A 19,883-nucleotide genomic window follows, 5' to 3' on the forward strand; every position below is an offset into this window, starting at 1 on the left:
GACAAGTAAATGTTAAATAAAATCCGTGTTTGAAATTGCCCAACTTCACATTATTTTGTAATGTTAAGATATTCCGTAATATGGCAGCACATATGCGTGTTACGCAGTGCTTGATTTAGTCCAGGGCCAGAAATGAAAAGGAAAATATAGAAAAATAGCAACTTTAACCTTACATATGTTGACTTAATTCATCGTAGTAAGGTTCGTTTGGCATTTCATTTTAAATGCGAAAACATTTGACTAGGTATATCAAGATTTCCAAGTTTGAAGAATTTCATTGCTAAACTTGCGAGAATTGATAACTATCGGTAGCCCTCTGGTATCGAATTTGGTAAGTTTTCAGGCTTCAGCTGAATCTGGTAGACTTTGACGAGCTTAAAGGTAGCAACCGGGGAAACATTCCTAGCAAACGGCCCGTTCACCGATCGGGGTGAGTTATACGTCATTCGATTCGTCTAATTCAATACATTATTGATATGCATTTCATTATCTGCGGAAATTCGTTATTTTTTTATAAACTTGTCGTAAAGTTACAGTAAAAAAGTAAGGTTAAGTATTAAATTAAAATTTTAAAGAAATTATGCTGAAAAATAAACAAGGTTCAAAAAAGGAAGAGGAGGTCCAGGTGAGAAAATTAGTTTTATGAAAAGCAAACGACAGTTTTTCGTTTTATACATACTTGAATTTGAATTTAGGAATATGCAAGGAGACTTTCCAAAATTAAATAAGAGCCAAGCTGTCGCGTCGACATAAAGAGGGAATTCTGCCTGGTAAAGGCACATCGGTTACATCGGACACAGCTTCGGCTAACATGACCGAACAAGCTGTTGTTGATCTTCAAGAGAATTTAAAAGACAAAGACTCTGTCATTGACTCTAAAACAAAAGAACTTACACTTATGTCTGCAGACCTTTCTATGAAAGGTGAAATGACATTAGATACCCTTGAAGATACAGAAATGGGAACACTGCAGGATATATATAGGTATTTTAGAAAAATCTAATAAAGGAATATCTGAAATGCAACAATTGGATGAACCTGTATCCCATTTACATATAGAATCAATGATTGCTACTTCTCTGGAACAAGAAATAGAAGAGCATAAAAAATTGATTGCCGAGCAAAACGGCTTGATCGAAGAAATGAAGATTAAACTTACGAATAAAGAAGAAGAATTGGAAGAGAAAGCTAAGCTGATTATAGAATACGAAGCATCTGGACAGAAAACGGAGAATTTAGAAAGCGAATTGAAGGAAATGCAGGAGAAAATGGAGAAATTACGGACAGATAAAGCTGTTATGTAAGAAGAATGTAGAGTGTTAGAAAATAAAAATGAAATGTTGCTCGAAGAGAAGAATGCAAAAGACGTAGAAAATAATTTATTGAAACAGCAAATGCAAGATACTACAATTTTATACGAGTCACAGATCTAGGAGCACCTTACAGCAGTCTCCAAAAAAGAAAATGAAATCTTCAATTTAAAAGATGTTATCGAAGATAAGGATCAAGAACTGCATAAAACTTAAATGTAAAGTTTCATTTAAATTCATTCAGCTATTTATACTCAATCGTATTAATAATGTACATATGTGTGCTCATGTATGGGAATAATAAAAAAAAATTTCTTTTTTTTCAATAATTAAAATATGATCAGGGGGTCTTAAAACGTGTATTTCCGTAAAATAAATTTTACAACATTTTTTTTCATTATGGGTAGTTTGCTTATGTGCTCCTACATAGGTCGGAAAGTAAAAATGCCTGGGCAATCGAGAATCCAAATCGTATGCCGTTGACGGTAGGTCGGATTTCAGTTGTTAAGAGCGAGAAGGCAAATGTGAGTCTTTCTCTCTCGACTCCCACGAGGCGGTCCGAAATTATTGTGGACAGCTTCGGAGAATCGAGAAAGAGGGCATGGCGTCGGTGTGTCTTTGTCGACTTTCCGAAACTCCGGCAGCTCACGTATGCGTGATCTGGCATGTGTGAGTTTCGCACCGTGGATGCTTCCTGGCACCTCTGATGTAGACTTTGCATTTGGAAGTGTATCGATGCAAATTATACGGCATTCATGTGTAATTATTAATAAAGTTATTGTAAGTATTGTAAAGGTAGAATTAAATATGGACACGTGTATATTTGTTCTTGGTTATACACAGATGTGAATGGTGAAAGTACGCTAGCAAAATATGTGCACGAATAGTGACGTGTTCCCATCTTGACAATTCCAGGAATATAAATAAAGGTAAATAGGTTTTGTAACATACTTCTTTTTATAGAGATTGATGATTTAATTGCACTTCCGTACGAGTTAATCGATTTTTACAGATTGTACATGATCTGTTACAATTTATTAAGATACACTTTATTTCCTTTAATACTGGTTACGTCATTTCGCTACGTGTTCCAAATTATTTACCAAATTTAATTTACGTTTTATGATATCGATAGTACGTTTGTTAATCTCTATAAAATTCGATGAGATCAAAACGTTGAGGTTAACTTAGCGTTTCGCTAAAGATTCCTATGTATTGTTACCAACACTGTTTCATAAGCCCCTTTATGTATTCCTTACATTATAGTTTTATAATGTACATTAAATAAATAAATGTTGCTTATATTTCATTGAAATTTTGTGTGGTATTTCTATACCCATGCCATCCAAATATGTAGATATATACATAAATCAATATTGCAATCCCTAAAATATTAAAAAGTAAAAACTTGTATTTTGAATTAAATTTTGTTACATTTTTTTATGATAAAATTGTTCTGTATATATAAATCATTATCTTAAACATGGCATAAAATGGTTTCAAATTTATATACGTTTCTTCATTTAATACTTTATATAAGGTATCATAAAGAAAGTTCAAGGTTTCTACTTAAAAGCTACGTTGCAAACATTAAATATGCTACAAGGTAGCCTGTCCATGTTATGACATTCAGCATCTATATAGAAAGATAATATAATTAGTTTACCCCAGTCGAGCTTTCATCCAATTAGTCTATGAAAATGAGAGCAGTGGGTGACACACTGTCTGATCACTTTATAAAAACTTTCACTGCCATTGACTTCATAATTTCTTACTCGTAAGAGTTTAAGTCTATGTTATACAAATTATAATGAAGTGGTTTCTACTGTTATTAAGTGCACAGTTCATAATGTTGGGTATGTCGGAAGAACCACCTGGAACAAAGGAAGAGGAATCGATCGAACGACCTACGATAGGGGATGAAGGAAAGTGCGAAGAAAATAAGAGTCAATTGGAAAATTTTAAAGAAATTATGCTGAAAAATAAACAAGGTTCAAAAAAGGAAGAGGAGGTCCAGGTGAGAAAATTAGTTTTATGAAAAGCAAACGACAGTTTTTCGTTTTATACATACTTGAATTTGAATTTAGGAATATGCAAGGAGACTTTCCAAAATTAAATCTAGAGCCAAGCTGTCGCGTCGACATAAAGAGGGAATTCTGCCTGGTAAAGGCACATCTGTTACATCGGACACAGCTTCGGCTAACATGACCGAACAAGCTATCAATGATATTAGTCAAGCGAAAACTGCAAAAGCAAAGTCTACTTTACTCCAAAAAAAATTGGCAGAGGATAGGAAAGTATTTGAACAACGAAATAAAGAAAGAACCGAAACTAAACGTGCGGTAGAAGAGAAAGTGGAAGCTATTAGGCAACAATTGGAAGAAAAAGATGTACCTAATACAGACTTAGCAACAATGGGTCTGCAAAAGGATCATCTATCGGTAACGCCTATTAATCCGATCATGATAACTTCGGAGGTTGGTAATCAGCAATTTTTTTATTTTTTATCAGTAAATTCTTTATTAACCCTCCAGCCTCGGGGAACGCTCATAGTGCGTTTCGCTTGTTCCAACGATTCCGCCGAGGCACGCTATTATCGCGTAGCTTATAATTTTTATGATATTTAAGCATCGGGAGTCGCTATTTCTACGTTGAATCTATTTTAAATTCTTCTGATACTTCTGCCACGATTGTCGAGTCTCAACTGACGTTGGTGACATTGTCGGAGCCGCAGTCTTAGAAAAAAATCGCCCGCAGCTGGAGAGTTAAGTAATTATAGCTATTAGAAAACTGTGTTTAATATTTTAATCGTAGATCATGTCACCAATTCAAATTGAGAATATTCGAGAGAAAGAAAATAAAATTGCGGAACTCAATGATAAAATTTTCGAATTAGAAGCCATTGTTGTTGATCTTCAAGAGAATTTAAAAGACAAAGACTCTGTCATTGACTCTAAAACGAAAGCAGTTACACTTATGTCTGCAGACCTTTCTATGAAAGGTAAAATGACATTAGATACCCTTGAAGATACAAAAGACGAAATGCGAACAATGCAGGAGTATTTCGAACTTATAGAGGCATCGCTAAAAAATAAAAATAAAAATCTATTAATGCAATTAGAAGAAAGAGATAACAAAATAGTAGAATTAGAAGAATCAATTAAACAGTTTGGTACTGTAGCGGTAACTAAAGAAGACATGAAATCGCTGCAGGAAAATTTTTTACTTAAAGAATCTTCTTTGAAAATGAATAATGACAATCTTCTTCAACAACTGGAAGATTATGAATTAAAACTAGCAGAAGCTTATGAACGAGTATTTAAATTAGAATCTGGTATTGGAATAGAAAGAAATTCATCAATTGACGATTTACAGTATAAATTAGAAAAATTAGAACATAGTAATAAACAATTACAGGATGAAAAGTATGAATTACAAAAAAGTGTTGCCGATCTTCAAGATAAAATTATAAACGTTTCTTTACATGGCAACGGGGCGATAATAGAAAAGGATAATAGAATAGTTGAACTTGAAAACTTAATAGAAGAACTAAAGCAATCTAATACGCTTCTTGAGGAAGAGTCTAAAGTAGAATTGCAAAAACAATTAGCCGACGTGACACAGAAAAATGGAGAGTACATAAATAAAATAGCCGATCTTGAAAATTTAGTACATGAACTTGAAGAACAAAAAAGTAATATCGCAGCTAGATTATCCGATGAGAACGCTGCGAAAGACGACGAAAAAGTAGCAAAACTCACCAAGGAATTAGAAGAATTAAATAAAAGTATGATAAAAATTAAAGCACAACATAGGAGTAAAGTGAAAAATTTACAGAAACAATTGGAGAATTTCAAAATGGTGAGGCATTTTTATTCTCAAATTTTAATATTAATTTTTTAAATAAATGATGGTTGATATTTATGATGGAATTTATGTATTGTATGCTGTCATGTTTCAGGTGTCCGACACAAACGCAGAACTTGTCAGGCTGGCAAACCAAGTGGCATTATTAGAGGAGGAGAAAGGTAACCTTCAGCTGAATCTGGTAGACTTTGACGAGCTTAAAGGTAGGAACCGGGACAGAAATCCTGTCGTTGCTGTTTCCATTGTTCTAGTTTTGTTACCAATTGTACGTGCAATGCATTATCTATTTATATTACTCTCAAAACGGTTTATTATCTGCAGCCCTATTTTCCCTTGCTGTAGGAAAGATAAAATATACAAAGTGTATACAAAGTGATCGGTAACTGATGGTATAAGCAAACATGGGGTGTCTCTGTGTGAAAAAATGTGTCAAAAATATAGAATAATATTTCTTTATACGAGGCTTGGTTTTCGAGAAAATCATTTAAGTATTTTCCGGGTACACGTATCCGACAAACGTTTAAAGCAGAGATTTACATTTCACGTTTATATCTTTCTAAAATTCATGTGTATATGTATATGTAGCTAATATATCCGTGCTCAAATTCGTCTAGTGTTTAATACACGGATACATGGGTATCAGCGTTGGGCAAAGTTATTTCGAATAACGAGTATATTAGATTTTTTCTAATTCACGTGACCTTTAGTTTAAAGTTAATTTTCTCGAAAACCAAGCCTCGTACGAAGAAATGTTATTCTGTTTTTGATTTATTTTTTCATGTATAATTATTCACTGCTCGGTTGCACGATTAGTTACCGATCACCTAGTACACGTATTTGATAATACGTACAAAGCACTTATATTGCATTCTATTATATTTTTTGAAAATTGATTGTATAAAAGATAGTTTTAAAAGGCCAGAATTATTTTACTCTTGATGCTTACTCCTTAAGAGATATATTTTGATATCGGGACAGTTATAATTATGCTAATTTCTGGTGATGGAGTCCTATCACACAATTTAGTTAGGTATATACTAAATCGTAAAAGTATTTATTCAATATACTAATCAGTTATATTATATCAAGTGTCTTTTAGTATTTTAATATAATATGGTACCTACTTTGCTTGTCAAAGTTTGCTATACTCTGATTTGTAGAAGTAGACTTATTCCTTAGAACGTAATATTTATATTTCATATACATTTTGGTATAATTAACTTGCATGAAAAATTGGACAAATAATTTTTTACTTTTTTTTTAAATCATCTACAATATGCTGCTGTACAGTTTATACATAATGTACTATTATTTGAAACGATCATCTAATACAATTAAAAGTATAATTAATACTCTACCGCATTAACAAATAAATAAACGGTGCTAAAATTAATAAGCGAATCAATATTTTATTGGCTTTCAATCATTGGCTAATTGCTTACTAACTTAATGGTTTTATGGCTATTAATCGTGTTTGATATAACATCAAAAAATAATCTTTTGGAAATAGTTAACGTATACGTATAATTTAATATCGTTCATTTAAACGCGTTAAATTTATATTTATATATTTTTAACTTGCTTGCTTTGCACCTACTATCAATTATCAATCAATTCTCCGTAATGTAAATTATACATGTCATTGGCATGTTGTACAATTTACACAGCTTCAGCAGGAGACTGGCAAGAACGTATTGCCGACCTTGAAAGTAAAGTTTCTGTTCAATCGGAAGAAATTCAAATGCAAATTGAAGCTATCGCTGCTTTAGAGAATCAAAAGTTGGATTTAATGCAAGGTAATACATCACGTGAATTTTTTATCACTCTTTTCACTCCATAAGTATCAAATATAACGTGCGGTTTAGAAGAATTTGTTATTCTGTATAGAGATAAGTCGAAACTTGATTTTTAACTTCACGAAACTCGAATTCGAGACTTTTCGAGGTGACGAAACTTTCGATACTTGTAATACGTTTATTCTTGTTCTTCTCCTTTAACTCTTTGGGGCACGTTGGGATTAAAAGTGTCCCACCTTTTTGATGCACCGTAATGCATGGTGGGACATAATATCTAATTTTACATTATGCGATACTTTTATTAATAAAAATATACCAATTTTGTTTAATTTAAAATGCAATAAAATTTCTATACAACATGGGCCTATTTTATTATCTGAAATCCTGTGCCTCAAAGAGTCAAGGAGATATCTATTTTAACAGGAGCTAAAATTTTTAAAAATTTTTGTTATAATATTAATTTATTTATTGATATTTATTATATGATTTATTTAAAAATAGCATAAAGTTTTGAGTTTCGAAAACTGAAAAAGTTTAATTTTGCAACATACGTTTGACTTGTATTTCAGAAATTCATACGGCGAAACAGGAAATTTCATCTTTAGAAGCAGAAAATGCAGAATCTGAAAATCTGCGAGTAACGGCCGAAATGAAAATTGTTAATTTTGAAGAGCAATTAGAGGCTATGCATAAATTGCAAAATGAAAGTAAATTGAAATCCTCGTCGGAAGTTAATCAAGCAGATCTGATTAAGCAGATAGAAACTTTAACGCAAGAAAATAGTGAACTGTATAATATAATATCCAAGTTGGAATATAAAGGTGATTCTGACTCTGGATCCACAGAGTCGTTTGAAGACATGCGTGAATTGGTCAGAAATTATTTGTTGCAAAAGATCGAGGACTTGACGCAGAAAAATAGTGAATTAACAATGAAATTGAACAAAGCTCACGAGAAAGAAAATTCACAGATCGAATATACAGAACCGTTCGAAGCGAATACCGATTTAACAATGAATACAAGTCAGCCGGAGGAAAAGGGATCTTCTGACACTGGTTCGACAGAATCTTTTGAACGTATTCCAGGACACAATGAAAGTAAGGCAAAACTTGAGACCTTTACTCAAGAAAATAATAAAGTAGTACTTATGTTTAGAAATTTTGAGAAGTACTTTGAACATACAGAACCAACTCGATTGGCGTCCAACTCGGACGTTGATATGAAATCAAAAGTTGATAATTTGCTAGAAGAAAATAATCAATCTCTAGAATTGTCGAAACTTAGAATGCAACTGGCAGAACTGAACGAAGAGAATAATAATTTACAAAAACAAATCGAAATATTGACCGAAGAAGAAATCTCGTCTGTTAAATCAGAGGATCCTCTCGGTAAATCAAAGAGAGAAATTGATTTTACAGCACAAATCGATGAGTTGTTAGAAGAGAAAACTCTTCTTCAGAAGGAGATAAAAGAATTGCGTAATAACATGGAACAATCACACGACGTTGCTGGTCAGGGTCTTGAAATAAATAATTTGAAATCGAGAATAGAAGAATTGTTGAAAGAGAAAGAAGAAATATTCGAAAGGTTGTCGGAGCTTGAAAAGTTTAACGAGAAATTAAAAGAAGAGGTAACTGATGTTACCCGCGAAAAGGAACAATTACATATAAAAATTAACCAAATGTTACCCGACGATTCGACCAACGAAAGGTTAGGGGTTCTTGAAAAATTGGAAAAAATTTATCAGGAGAACCAGGAACTTGGCGAACAAATTAACAAACTTTTAGAAAAATCTAACAAAGGAATATCTGAAACGCAACAATTGGATGAACCTGTATCCCATTTACATATAGAATCAATGATTGCTACTTCTCTGGAACAAGAAATAGAAGAGCATAAAAAATTGATTGCCGAGCAAAACGGCTTGATCGAAGAAATGAAGATTAAACTTACGAGTAAAGAAGAAGAATTGGAAGAGAAAGCTAAGCTGATTATAGAATACGAAGCATCTGGACAGAAAATGGAGAATTTAGAAAGCGAATTGAAGGAAATGCAGGAGAAAATGGAGAAATTACGGACAGATAAAGCTGTTATGGAAGAAGAATTTAGAGTGTTAGAAAATAAAAATGAAATGTTGCTCGAAGAGAAGAATGCAAAAGACGTAGAAAATAATTTATTGAAACAGCAAATGCAAGATACTACAATTTTATACGAGTCACAGATCCAGGAGCACCTTACAGCAGTCTCCAAAAAAGAAAATGAAATCGTCAATTTAAAAGATGTTATCGAAGATAAGGATCAAGAACTGCATGCCAAATATACGGAATTACAAAATAAAATGATCATGATAGATCAATTACAAGACGAATTGAATAATTGTCGAGTGTTACTTGAAGAAAAGGATGCCTCGATTACGAAGATGCTTAGTGAAGTTGCAAATCTTAACGACTTAAGGAGAAGCAAAGAAGAAGAAGAAGAAGAAATATATTCTTTGCGAAAAGATATCGACGAATTAAATAACAAGTTAAAGGAATCAATACCATTGAAAGACTATGATGAATTGTTACAAGAATGTAAAAGTAAGGACTTGATTATCGATGAAATTCAATATAGAATGAATGCGACTATAAAAGAGAACAGTAATTTATTAGAAAAAGTGAAGAATCTGTCTGAAGAAAATGGTGATATGGAAAATGAATTAGCTGAAAAGCAACGAGAACTCGTTGATTTAATAGCAACGAAGGAGGAATTAGATGCACGTGTTGCAGAATCTGAGAATGACAAGGCTAAAGCCGAAAGACAAGTTTGGGAATTGCAGAGCATTATAGAGAACAATGCTAAATATGTCGAAGATTTACAAACAGAATTGAGGGCAGGATACAAACAAATAGAACAACTTAAGGTAAAACATACGGAAGATATGGAATTACAAAACCAGAGACTGGAAAGCCTGATCGAGGAACTGAATTCCAAGACGCAAGAATGCGAGTCGTTGAGAGGCGAATTAGAAGAAAAGGAGAGACTCGTTGGGCAGAATCTAACGGAGGAAGTTAAAGTCGCTTTGGAAGCGAAGGTTATCGACTTGGATCAGAAATTGAGGGACTCCGAAGGTAAAATACAAATGCAATTGGAAAAGATGAAGAAAATAGCAGCGAATCTAAAGAAGAAGACGGTAGTGTGCCAAGAGCTTGAGACAAGGGTCACCGAGCTCGAAGAGAAATGGATGACCGAAAAGGACGAGAAAGAAGCTAAAAACAAGCAGATTCAGGACGTGGAGCTCTCGATGCGCGAAAAGGATAATAAAATAGCCGATTTGGAGGAGAAGTTGATAGAGACGAGAAACGAAATTGCAGAAGGTTTAAGGAATATCGGTGAGCTGATATCCGAATTGAACAGTACAAGAGGGAAAATGTCATTGCATACTCAACAGATTACAGAAATGGAAGAGGAAATTTTAAAACTAAGAGCAGAGTTGGATATTTCGAGGGGTAAGATCGACGCGGAGAAAGAAGCGAAAGAAAACGTGATGTTGGAGTACGAAGGTTACAAGCGACAAATATCCGAAGAGAACGAGTGGAAAGAATATGAACTGAACGAAGTGAAGGAGAAGGCGAGAGAACTGAGCGTACGGATGCAAGTTATGGAGGCGGAATATATCGAACAACTCGCGACGATAAAGAATCTGAAAACCGAGTATGGTTTGTTGCTGTCGAAGCAAACGCAGATCAATGAGAAATTAGAGAATGTTGAAACAGAGTCGGAGGAACGAAGAGTGTTGATCGAACGGATGCAAAAGAGCGTGGTTAGTACCGCGACAGAGGCTACGCAAACTACGGAAGAAGAAATCATCGAGGACGATGCGAAGATTGCTGGTGCACAACGTTGCGGTCATTGCGAGCAATGTCAAACTCTGGTCCAAGCATTGGAGGCGAAACTGCAGGAGCGAGAGGCGGAAATTGAAAATTTGGACAACGAGTTAGCTAATTCTATCGGTAATTTCGTTCAAATACGGGAATCCCTAAAGTTCCACGACTTGATGAATCAAACTACGATGAGGGACAGATCGTTAATCGATCCTTACAACGAGATTTTAATGCAATATAACGCGCTGACGTCCAGGTATGAAGAGTTACTGAAGGAGAATAAGGAGCTAGCGGAGACAGTTGAGAATTTACAAGTTGCGAACGTTACTTTGGAGGAGAAGATAGGCGCGACAGAAAAGTCAGAAAGCGACGATTCTTCGAATTCCGATTTGGCGAAGAGATGCGAATCCCGGGAAACGGAATTGTTGAACGTGCAGAGAGAAATGCAGGTTGTTCAGGAACGCGCCACTCGGCTCGAGGAACAATTAAATCTACGGATAGCTTCGCTCAGATCCGAGGAGGAGAAACGTATCGAAATGGAAAAGTTGTTGCAAGATACCAGAAACAGCCTCGAGCAGGAAATCGAGTCACTGAAAACCGAAAAGGATGGAAATCGGAAAACGGTGGAGGATCTGAGGGCCGAGTTGGAGATGTACAAAAATGAAACCGTGGAATCCAAGGAGAGATCGACGATCGTTAAAAGAGAAGCGTCTGTGTTCGATTTACCAGAAAACGAGCAAGACAATGCGCCTCGGTTGTTCGACGCTTCGAAAATATTTGGCGCGTTCTCCGGTTCCGGTTCCGATTCGTTGAACGACATCGAAGTAAAGAGATTACAGACTCTGTTGGACGAAAAGGAAACGCAATGCTCCAATCTTACCCAGCAGATCGATTACTTGCAGAAACTAATGATCGAAGAAAGATCACAGATGACGCGGAACTTTAGCCAACACGTCGAGGAATTGGGAATTGCTCGAAAGGAGCTGCACGAGGCGCGAGCGAATTTGGACAGATTGGAACAAGCTCTGACCGAGAGGGACGGCCAGATCGATTCTTTAAACGTGGAGCTGCGAAATTTCAGGCTACGGATAACGGAACAGCAGAACGAGTTATCGGCTAAAGAGAACGAGATACAGGAATTAAATATGAATCTAACTTCGACGGAGGAAGCGTTGACCAAGCTGATCGTCGAGCAGAACGAGCAGAACGTTTTGTCGGAGTCGTACAGATCGCGGATCGCGACTTTGGAAGCGGAATTCAAGAACTCGACCGACCCGGAATTGATACAGGATCTGGAGCATCGCGTTTCGAACATCACGCGAGAGAGGGACTTGCTTCAGCTGCAGGTGAACGATTTGTCGAGATCGTTGGAGGAGACGAAGGACAGTCTCGAGGCTGGAAGAAATTTACAAAGAACGGAGATGGAGAAAACCGCGCGGGAAAGGGACGAGGCGAAAGAGCTAGTCGCGGATCTCACCAAGGGTTTGGAGGAGGCTTACAAAAATTCTGATAGGACGTCCGCCAAAGAATCGACGCGTTTGGAGGAAGCAGCAGCCGCTTCGGCAACGATCGCCGAAGAAGACGTTAAGCAAACTGCACCGTCGGACACGCTGGCTGAATTCACATGGGACGCGGAGAAATTAAACGTCGACGAGGAAACCTGGGATTGGAACGCGGACGATGCCCAATTGGCTGGCGAACACCTCCCCGCCACTTTGCTGCCCAACGCGGAAATGCAATTACGAGCAAAAGTGGACGATCTTCAGGACCGGATCGGAGACTTGGAGGCAGAGAGGAACAAACTGCTGGAGGAGAACAAGGCCGCCCAGCTGAGAAGCGGACGAATGATAAAGAAGCTGAAAGAGTACAAGGTGCAGGTGGAGAGTCTTCAGCAACAGCTGAAGATACAGAAGTCGGCGAGCTACTTCTACGAGCTCGATTCCGCGATAGAGGAGGAGCTAAAGTCTCAGATCAGTAAATTGGAGAAGGGTTTGAACGAGGCGAGGGATGAGCAGAGGAACACCGTGGCGGAGAAAGAGACGTTGACGAAACGTCTGGACGTGGTTGTATCCGCGAACGAAAGATACATGGAGATGAAAGAGAGGCAGGACATGGACATGGAGGTATTGCGTATACGGAACAAAGAACTCACGGATAAACTCGAAGCCCTCGATCAGAGGTTGCAGGAGTTTGGAGGACCTCGAAACGAAACCGTTCCATCGAAAGCAGAGGCGAAACCGATCGAGCACGATCGTAGACGAAAGAGATCCGTGGATAGCGAGGACCTGGAGAGCCTGTGCAAAAGGTACAAGGACGAGATCGACGATCTCAAGGACGAAATGGAGGCCCTGGCGACGGAGAACGAGCAGCTGCAGCATTTCTTGGGCGAGCAAAAGACCAAGTTGTCCTCTTTGGAGTCGAAACGAACGGCGGACGAGAACGAGTCGCTTCAGATCGTGGACGAGCTGAACAAAAGGATTTCGGAGCTGCAGGGCGTGTTGAGCAAGTCGAGGGAGGAGTACGACACGCTGAAGAAACAGTACGAGCAGAGTTTGATGGACGCTGACAATCAGGTGTCGATAATGAGGCAGAACGCGGATTATTTGAAAGAGGAGGCGTTCGAGAGGGTTAGCAAATTGGAGATGGTGGTAACCGATTTGCGTAAGCAGTTGGACACGTTCGCTGCGCGCGAGACCGAGTGGCTGAGGGATTTGGAGCAAGCGATGGGAGAGAAAGCTGCGTTGGAGGAGAAACTGACCAATTTAACGTCTGATTCCGAGAAGCAGTTGTCGGCCATCGGCGCGTCGATGGCGGAAGTGACCGATCTATTGAACGTCAGGATACAGGAGGTCGCCGATCTGAAGCAGGAACTTCAGAGGCAGTACGTGGACCACGAAGAAACGAAATCGAAGCTGCAGGACACCATAGAACGTATCAGCCGGGAAGCGAACGAGAAGAAGGAAGAGGCTGAGAGTCTGAGGAAGGCGCTCGACGAGAAGGAGAACGAATTCGTTCAAAGGCAAAGCGTGGAGACGGTCAGTGCTCTCGTGAGCCAAGCCACGCAAGAACTCGCTCAAAAACACGCGATAGAGATCGAGGAGAAGGAAAAAGAGCTACGTAGCCTCAAAGAAAATCTATCCGTGCTGGAGCAACGCAACGACCACGAGCTCCAACTGTTGAGACAGAATTTAACGGAGAAAGAGTCGGCCCTGGAGTCCCTTCGATCGAATTTATCTCTCGCGAAAGAACAGTTGGTCGACAAAGAGTCACGAGTGTCCGAAAGCGAGAAAAACATCGAGAAACTGTTGGCAGAGAATCAGAGGTACGTGGAGACGATCGGTGAATTGCAGAGCCGTCTGAGCGAGGCGGAAGCAGTCTCCGCTCGTGCGCACGAGTACGTTTTGCACGCTCAGGGCTTGGAACGAGAGCTCGAAAACATGAGAGCGTTCCTGGCGGAGAAGGACAGGGCCCTCGAACGATACGTTCAAGAGTCCAGCAAAGAGCACGAGGCAAAATTGGCGAGCCGCGATGTCGAGATAAACGAGCTTCGCGAGGAATTAGCTACGTTCGACGACCTGAAGACCGAGTTGCTGGAGAGGGCTGAACAGATGAACAGTTTGAGCTCGGAACTGGACGAAACGAGCCGCATGTTGAGCAATCGGATGCTGTACGAGAAAGAAATGGAATTGAACAGGCTGTCGATGGGACAACACGACGACAGACAACAGGGTAGCGTTTCTAACGTGGTCGATGGTTTGCCTCTTTTCAGAATGGCGGACGACAGTCGCGATCTGCAACGCACGATAGACGCTATGCAGGTCGAGCTGGAGAAGAAGCAAAGCGAGATACAGCATCTTAAGTGTATTTTGGAGGAGAACACGTACCGCGGTATGGTCCAAGAGATGCAGGATAGAATAAATTCGCTGTACAACGAGAAGGCCGAGTTGGAGTCGTTCCTGGAGGTGGCCGCGCTGAGAACCGAGGAGAAGGAGAAGCAGATCGACGATCTGAAGCGGCAAATCGAGAAGCAAAGTCTCGAATCCGTCTCGAAGGACGAAACGAATTCGGTCAGCAGGGATAGAAGGTCCGTTCAGGATCAGGAGGAGATCGTACGGCTGCAGAACGAGCTGCACGCGAAAGAGCAAGAGGTGAACGAGCTGAAGTACGTGATAGCCGAGAAAGATTCGCAGTTGTCGCTTCAAGCGAGCATGGAACCGCAGTCGGACGATTTCGAGTCGCGTGAAATGGTGCAGAGGCTGACTGCTGAATTGTACGGCAAAGAACAAGAGATACAACAGTTGAGGTCGACCATCGCGGAATTGGAGACGGAGGTGTCGCGTCTTGGAGATTTCGAGAGGCTTTACGGCGAAACGAAGGACGCCATGTCGAAGCTCAGCCTGGAGAAGGAGCAGGAGCCACGCGAATTCCTGGAAACGAAGCTCAGAGAAAAGGAGATGGAGATAGACGAGATCAAGCAGAAGCTGCTTATCGAGAACAAAAATATTATGGACCAGTTACAGTTGAGAGACAGAGACATCGTGAATCTGAGAAAACAGCTCGAGGAGTCCTCCATGGTGGTGGGAGAAGCAAAGGATAAGTTACGCGAGAAGGAAGAAGAATCTGTCCGATTGAACGCTGATTTGGCGGAGAAGGAACGCAGGTTGGCGGAATTGAGTATCACCAAGGATACGGAGCTTCACAATCTGAAGGTTCAAATCCACGAGAGGGAGGTTCGTATCGACGAGCTCCTTGCGTTGTCCGACGAGGAGGAAAAGCAGCTTAACGAGTTGAAGAGTACCTTGGAGGCGAGGGAGACGGAAATCAATTCGTTAAAGTCGCTTCTGGAGGATAAAGTGAAGGAGTACGAGTTGATACAGAATGTGTTGAAGAAGGAGGTTTCTATTATCGACGCGTCCGCGTCTGGAAGCGTCGAAACTCCCGGAGAAGAGAACAAAATGTCGACCTCGCAAGAATTGGACCTTGCTCTTTACATGCTTCACCAACGGGACGTCCGTTGCGAGGAATTGACGCACGAGTTGATGCAGCTGCTCGAGGAACGCGATACGTTGCAATTGCGTTTGTCCAACGCGATAAGAGTAAACGAGGAATTAAGGAAGGTTGATACTTCCGACAACGGTCAGAAGACCGAGGCGTCTGCTTCCGGGACCGTGGAACCACTCGTGGAACATCCGTCGCCCTCCAAGTCCGAGGGACCGATCGAGATAGCCAGAGAAGCCATCGATTCACCGATCGGAGAAAACAAGGAGGCTCTTGCTCAGAAGTACGTCGTATTTCCATATACATACGTATACAGGGTATTGGGCCACCCTTGGGAAACATTTTAATGGAAGATTCTAGTGGCCAAAATAAGACGAAAATCAAAAATATCCAATTTCTTGATCGAGGCTTCGTTAAAAAGTTAACAAGATTAAATTAAAAAATTTCAAATCGTTCTGGAAAAATTATTTTTAGTTGTGGGAGTCAATTACAATCATTTTTGGTAAATACACATACCCCCGAATTCCTACTCGGTTTCGAGAAAAAAATTCGAGTAGGTACTGAACTTTTTAGATGAAATTAAAATATTTAAAATCACACTAAAAAAATTATATTTAGTTACAGGGGTCAATTACAATCATTTTTTATCATTACGCATAGCCCCGAATTCTTACTCAGTTTTGAGAAAAAAATTCAAATAGATGGACACATTTTTCGACAAAGTTAAAAAATTTTAAATCGTTCTAGAAAAATTATTTTCGTTTGCGGGGTTCAATTACAATCATTTTTGGTGAATACACATACCCCTGAAATCCTACCCATTTTCCAGAAAAAAATTCAAATAGGTGGACAAATTTTTCGACAAAATTAAAAAATTTCAAATCGTTCTGGAAAAATTATTTTCAGTTGCAGGGGTCAATTACAATCATTTTTGGTGAATACACATACTCCCGAAATCCTACGTAATTTCGAGAAAAAAATTCTTTACCGAAAGTATACCGTGTGGCCAGAAATATTTCCCCGAAATTTCATGCATATGTTTAAAAAATCACAACTTCTTCTGGATGGATCGAAGGATTTTAGTGATTCAAATTTTTTAACGAAGCCTTGCTCAACAAATTAGTATTCTTAATTTTCGTCTTTTTTTGGCCTCTGAATCTTCCATTAAAATTTTTCCCAGGGGCGGCCGAACATCCTGTATTTCATTTCAACCGAGTTTCCTTTATTTGATCGTTCTGTATACCGGTCGATTCACCAGAAACAGACTTGTAACAATGAAAGTTTTATTTATTACTCGTTATTCTATTAAAACTCTGTACGAATCGAGAAACGATCTTAGGATTGTGCTGGCCAAGCGTCCTACCAACCCCCACCAGTTCATTAATGTTCGTCGTAATTGAAAATATTTATTTCGTTTCTGGTTGATCGCCCAGTGCAAACCTTACTTATTTCACTATCTAAAAAATGAATCTATATTGACAAAAAAAATATTATAAAATTAACGAACTTTATTTTGAAAGCAATTCACGAAGCAACGAATCGTCGATTTTTTACGTCATTATTTTTATGAAATAGTTTTTTGTAGCTTTCCGTGTTATGCTAAGTAAATAATCATAAATATACATATATTTAACTCCTAATTTTGCTTAGCGTGTAGGAAACCTCGAAACAAGCTTTTCAAGTTGTTCCACCATTTCCTTCGTAATCCTGTATGATTTGTAAATGTCATCCGATCTGATCGAGACGTAGATGTTCTGACTCACATAATTATGAATTCGTTTCAAGAATACGTGACCAATTTTTGGAGTTCCTACGTTTACCAGTATTGTACAGACACAAAGGTTTGATAAATGTTTATTTTAAAATCACGCTTCTGGGCCACAATTAGATGTATTTGCTTGCGTTGCGTGTAACAATCCCTAATTTGAATAAATTACGATAATTGTTTTTCTCTTAACACGTTCACGAGCATCTCTGGGCTGAAAATATTTGACGCCCGAGACTTTTCCTGTTACCCGAGCCATTGTTAAAATAAAATTAAAGTGGCTGAAATAGTTTGTTTACTTAACTCTTTGCACTCCGAATTATATTTCAATTTTGTTACCAGCTGCTTCCAACGCCTTTAAGTGTTTTATTTGAAATTTACCTGTTAAAATATCTGTTTTATTTACACTGTTGTTGCGTTTTCTAATTTTGAAGTGTACGATATCTCTTTGGTTTGGACTTGAAAAAATGTCGACTGGAACTCGACAAAGTAGTTCCTGAGATAAAAATTGCAAAGGGTTAAACATTTCAAAGAATTCTTGTTCAAGTTGCGTTTGAGCAGTTATTATTTTTTAGACTCGAGCACTTACAAGAACTTTGAATACTTGAATGTTGTAGATGGAATGGTTCCGAGCAGTTTATCTACAGAGCAAGCGATAAGTTTGATTTGCAGTAGTCGTGAACGTGTTAAATAACTACTAGAAGCACAGTAAGCTCCTTACCTCACTGTACAAGCTAGTTTTCCCTTTAGGCTGTCGCAGTTACATACGGTGAGCCATGCAAAAGACGTACGATTGAAGGATGAACGAGAGTTGAGGCATACACAGCAAATGTCTTTGTTAGCCCACAAAGATGTTCTAAGTACCTTACCAGCCGAAGCAGCTGCCAAGCTCGTCAATGCAAATTATACACTCTGTATGTATCGTAAGACAAATTTGACGTTCTATGAATATTTCTATTTTCCTTTAACCGTGTCTAATTTTCTGGACACGTTGCTGTAATATTTCCATAGACTTTTAAAGTATCTTTTCAGTGTGTTGTATTTTCTGTGTTCTCGATTACTTGTGCACTTTATGTTATAGTTGCGTTGGAAAAGTTGCAGTAGAGATTTGCTTAGTTTGGAAAGAAACTTGCTTAATTTAGAAAAAAACTAATGTTATTTGCAAGTGCTAGCAAACGTTAATGAATCGAAGAAAAAAAACAATTTAGCAATAACGTTAACGAAATAAATATATTTACAGCTAGGGATGTTCAGAGTCAATCGAGCGTCTTACTGAATTGGCTGTGGGGAAAAAGGTAAGTCTTTAATTTATTATTGATACAAGGAGCGATCAGGTTGTTTTAAAGTTTAAAGCGTCAAGCTGCTCGGGTATATTGAATAATTCGGCTTGGACTACCCGAACATCCCTAATTGGGTGACGTAAAATTTCTTTAAAGCACGCCAAAGGTCATGCACATGTGATGGGACACTAGTGAGAATGAAGTAAACACCATCGTTACGTTCTGGATACATTCCTGCCAAGTGCCAACTGCCAAGACTATATTCCCATCATTAAATTAGACCGAAGAAGATAAACGGAATTACTGTTTAGTAGTATTTCGGCTAGTTTATCGTCGTTGTAAGCGCGTCAGCTTGTGAAAAGCCACACGTAACTTAGTTCCGTCTAAGGGTTTAACGACGTCTGTATTTTTGACGCGGCATTGTTAAACTGTGGTAACGGGAGTCCTGCTTTCCGAGGCTTCTAAAGAGAAAGTCACTCCTCTTAGGCGTAGAAGAGAGTGCGAGGAGAAGACTTTACCGTATTATGTATATTTAAGAAATATGTATATTTCATTTATTTTATTAGTTACGAAACTGTTAATAGCGTAAGATGTTCCTTAAGTATCGTTCCGATATTCAAAGGAAGTATGTTTATTCCGATTATTAATTATATTCCCGATAAACGTTTAGGTAAAATATGTTTGTATAAATTATCTGCGACTTGTCCTCCGTCTGTTGAGAATATTTTTCAAATGTGGCCTGTCGAATGAAAGCGAGAGATTAAAATATCATTTTGGTGGATTACACGATAATCGAAACGCGATGTTGATTATTAAATATTTTATCCGCCGAAAGAAGTGTCGTAATTGTTTGTTGCTTTTTAAACCGTGTTGATTGGAACTTTCTATTTCCACGAAATTTTGTACAGAAATATGAATGCGTCGGTGAATAAATAAATCATAAGACGAAGTATTTGTTCATTGAAAGCGTTTTTATTGTGTGCGTTGCTGCGATGAAATTTGTA

The 19,883-nt window shown here is 38.4% G+C and overlaps 1 protein-coding gene across 7 annotated transcripts; it reads left to right on the top strand.

Moving 5' to 3' along the window:
- Window positions 1-362: 362 nt before the first annotated feature.
- On the top strand, window positions 363-19,828 carry LOC122404842 (golgin subfamily A member 4-like). 7 transcript variants are annotated; one of them, XM_043409112.1, is made up of 11 exons: window positions 1,952-2,090; window positions 2,154-2,239; window positions 3,147-3,327; window positions 3,398-3,787; window positions 4,125-5,171; window positions 5,272-5,380; window positions 6,845-6,973; window positions 7,543-16,117; window positions 18,350-18,513; window positions 18,840-18,894; window positions 19,036-19,826. In XM_043409112.1, exons 3-11 carry the CDS (start codon window positions 3,160-3,162, stop codon window positions 19,058-19,060), a joined length of 10,662 nt encoding a protein of 3,553 aa, XP_043265047.1. In that variant the 5' UTR covers window positions 1,952-2,090; window positions 2,154-2,239; window positions 3,147-3,159; the 3' UTR covers window positions 19,061-19,826. The 7 variants fall into 7 exon arrangements, 6 of the variants coding, with proteins under 6 accessions (XP_043265052.1, XP_043265050.1, XP_043265047.1 ...); XM_043409114.1 differs by having other exon boundaries at window positions 5,272-5,338; XM_043409113.1 differs by having other exon boundaries at window positions 1,957-2,069.
- The last annotated feature ends 55 nt before the right edge of the window (window positions 19,829-19,883 follow it).

Source organism: Colletes gigas, unplaced genomic scaffold (assembly GCF_013123115.1).
Source record: "Colletes gigas isolate AHSC1104 unplaced genomic scaffold, ASM1312311v1 Colletes_gigas_Sc00003, whole genome shotgun sequence".
Classification (NCBI taxonomy): domain Eukaryota; kingdom Metazoa; phylum Arthropoda; class Insecta; order Hymenoptera; family Colletidae; genus Colletes; species Colletes gigas.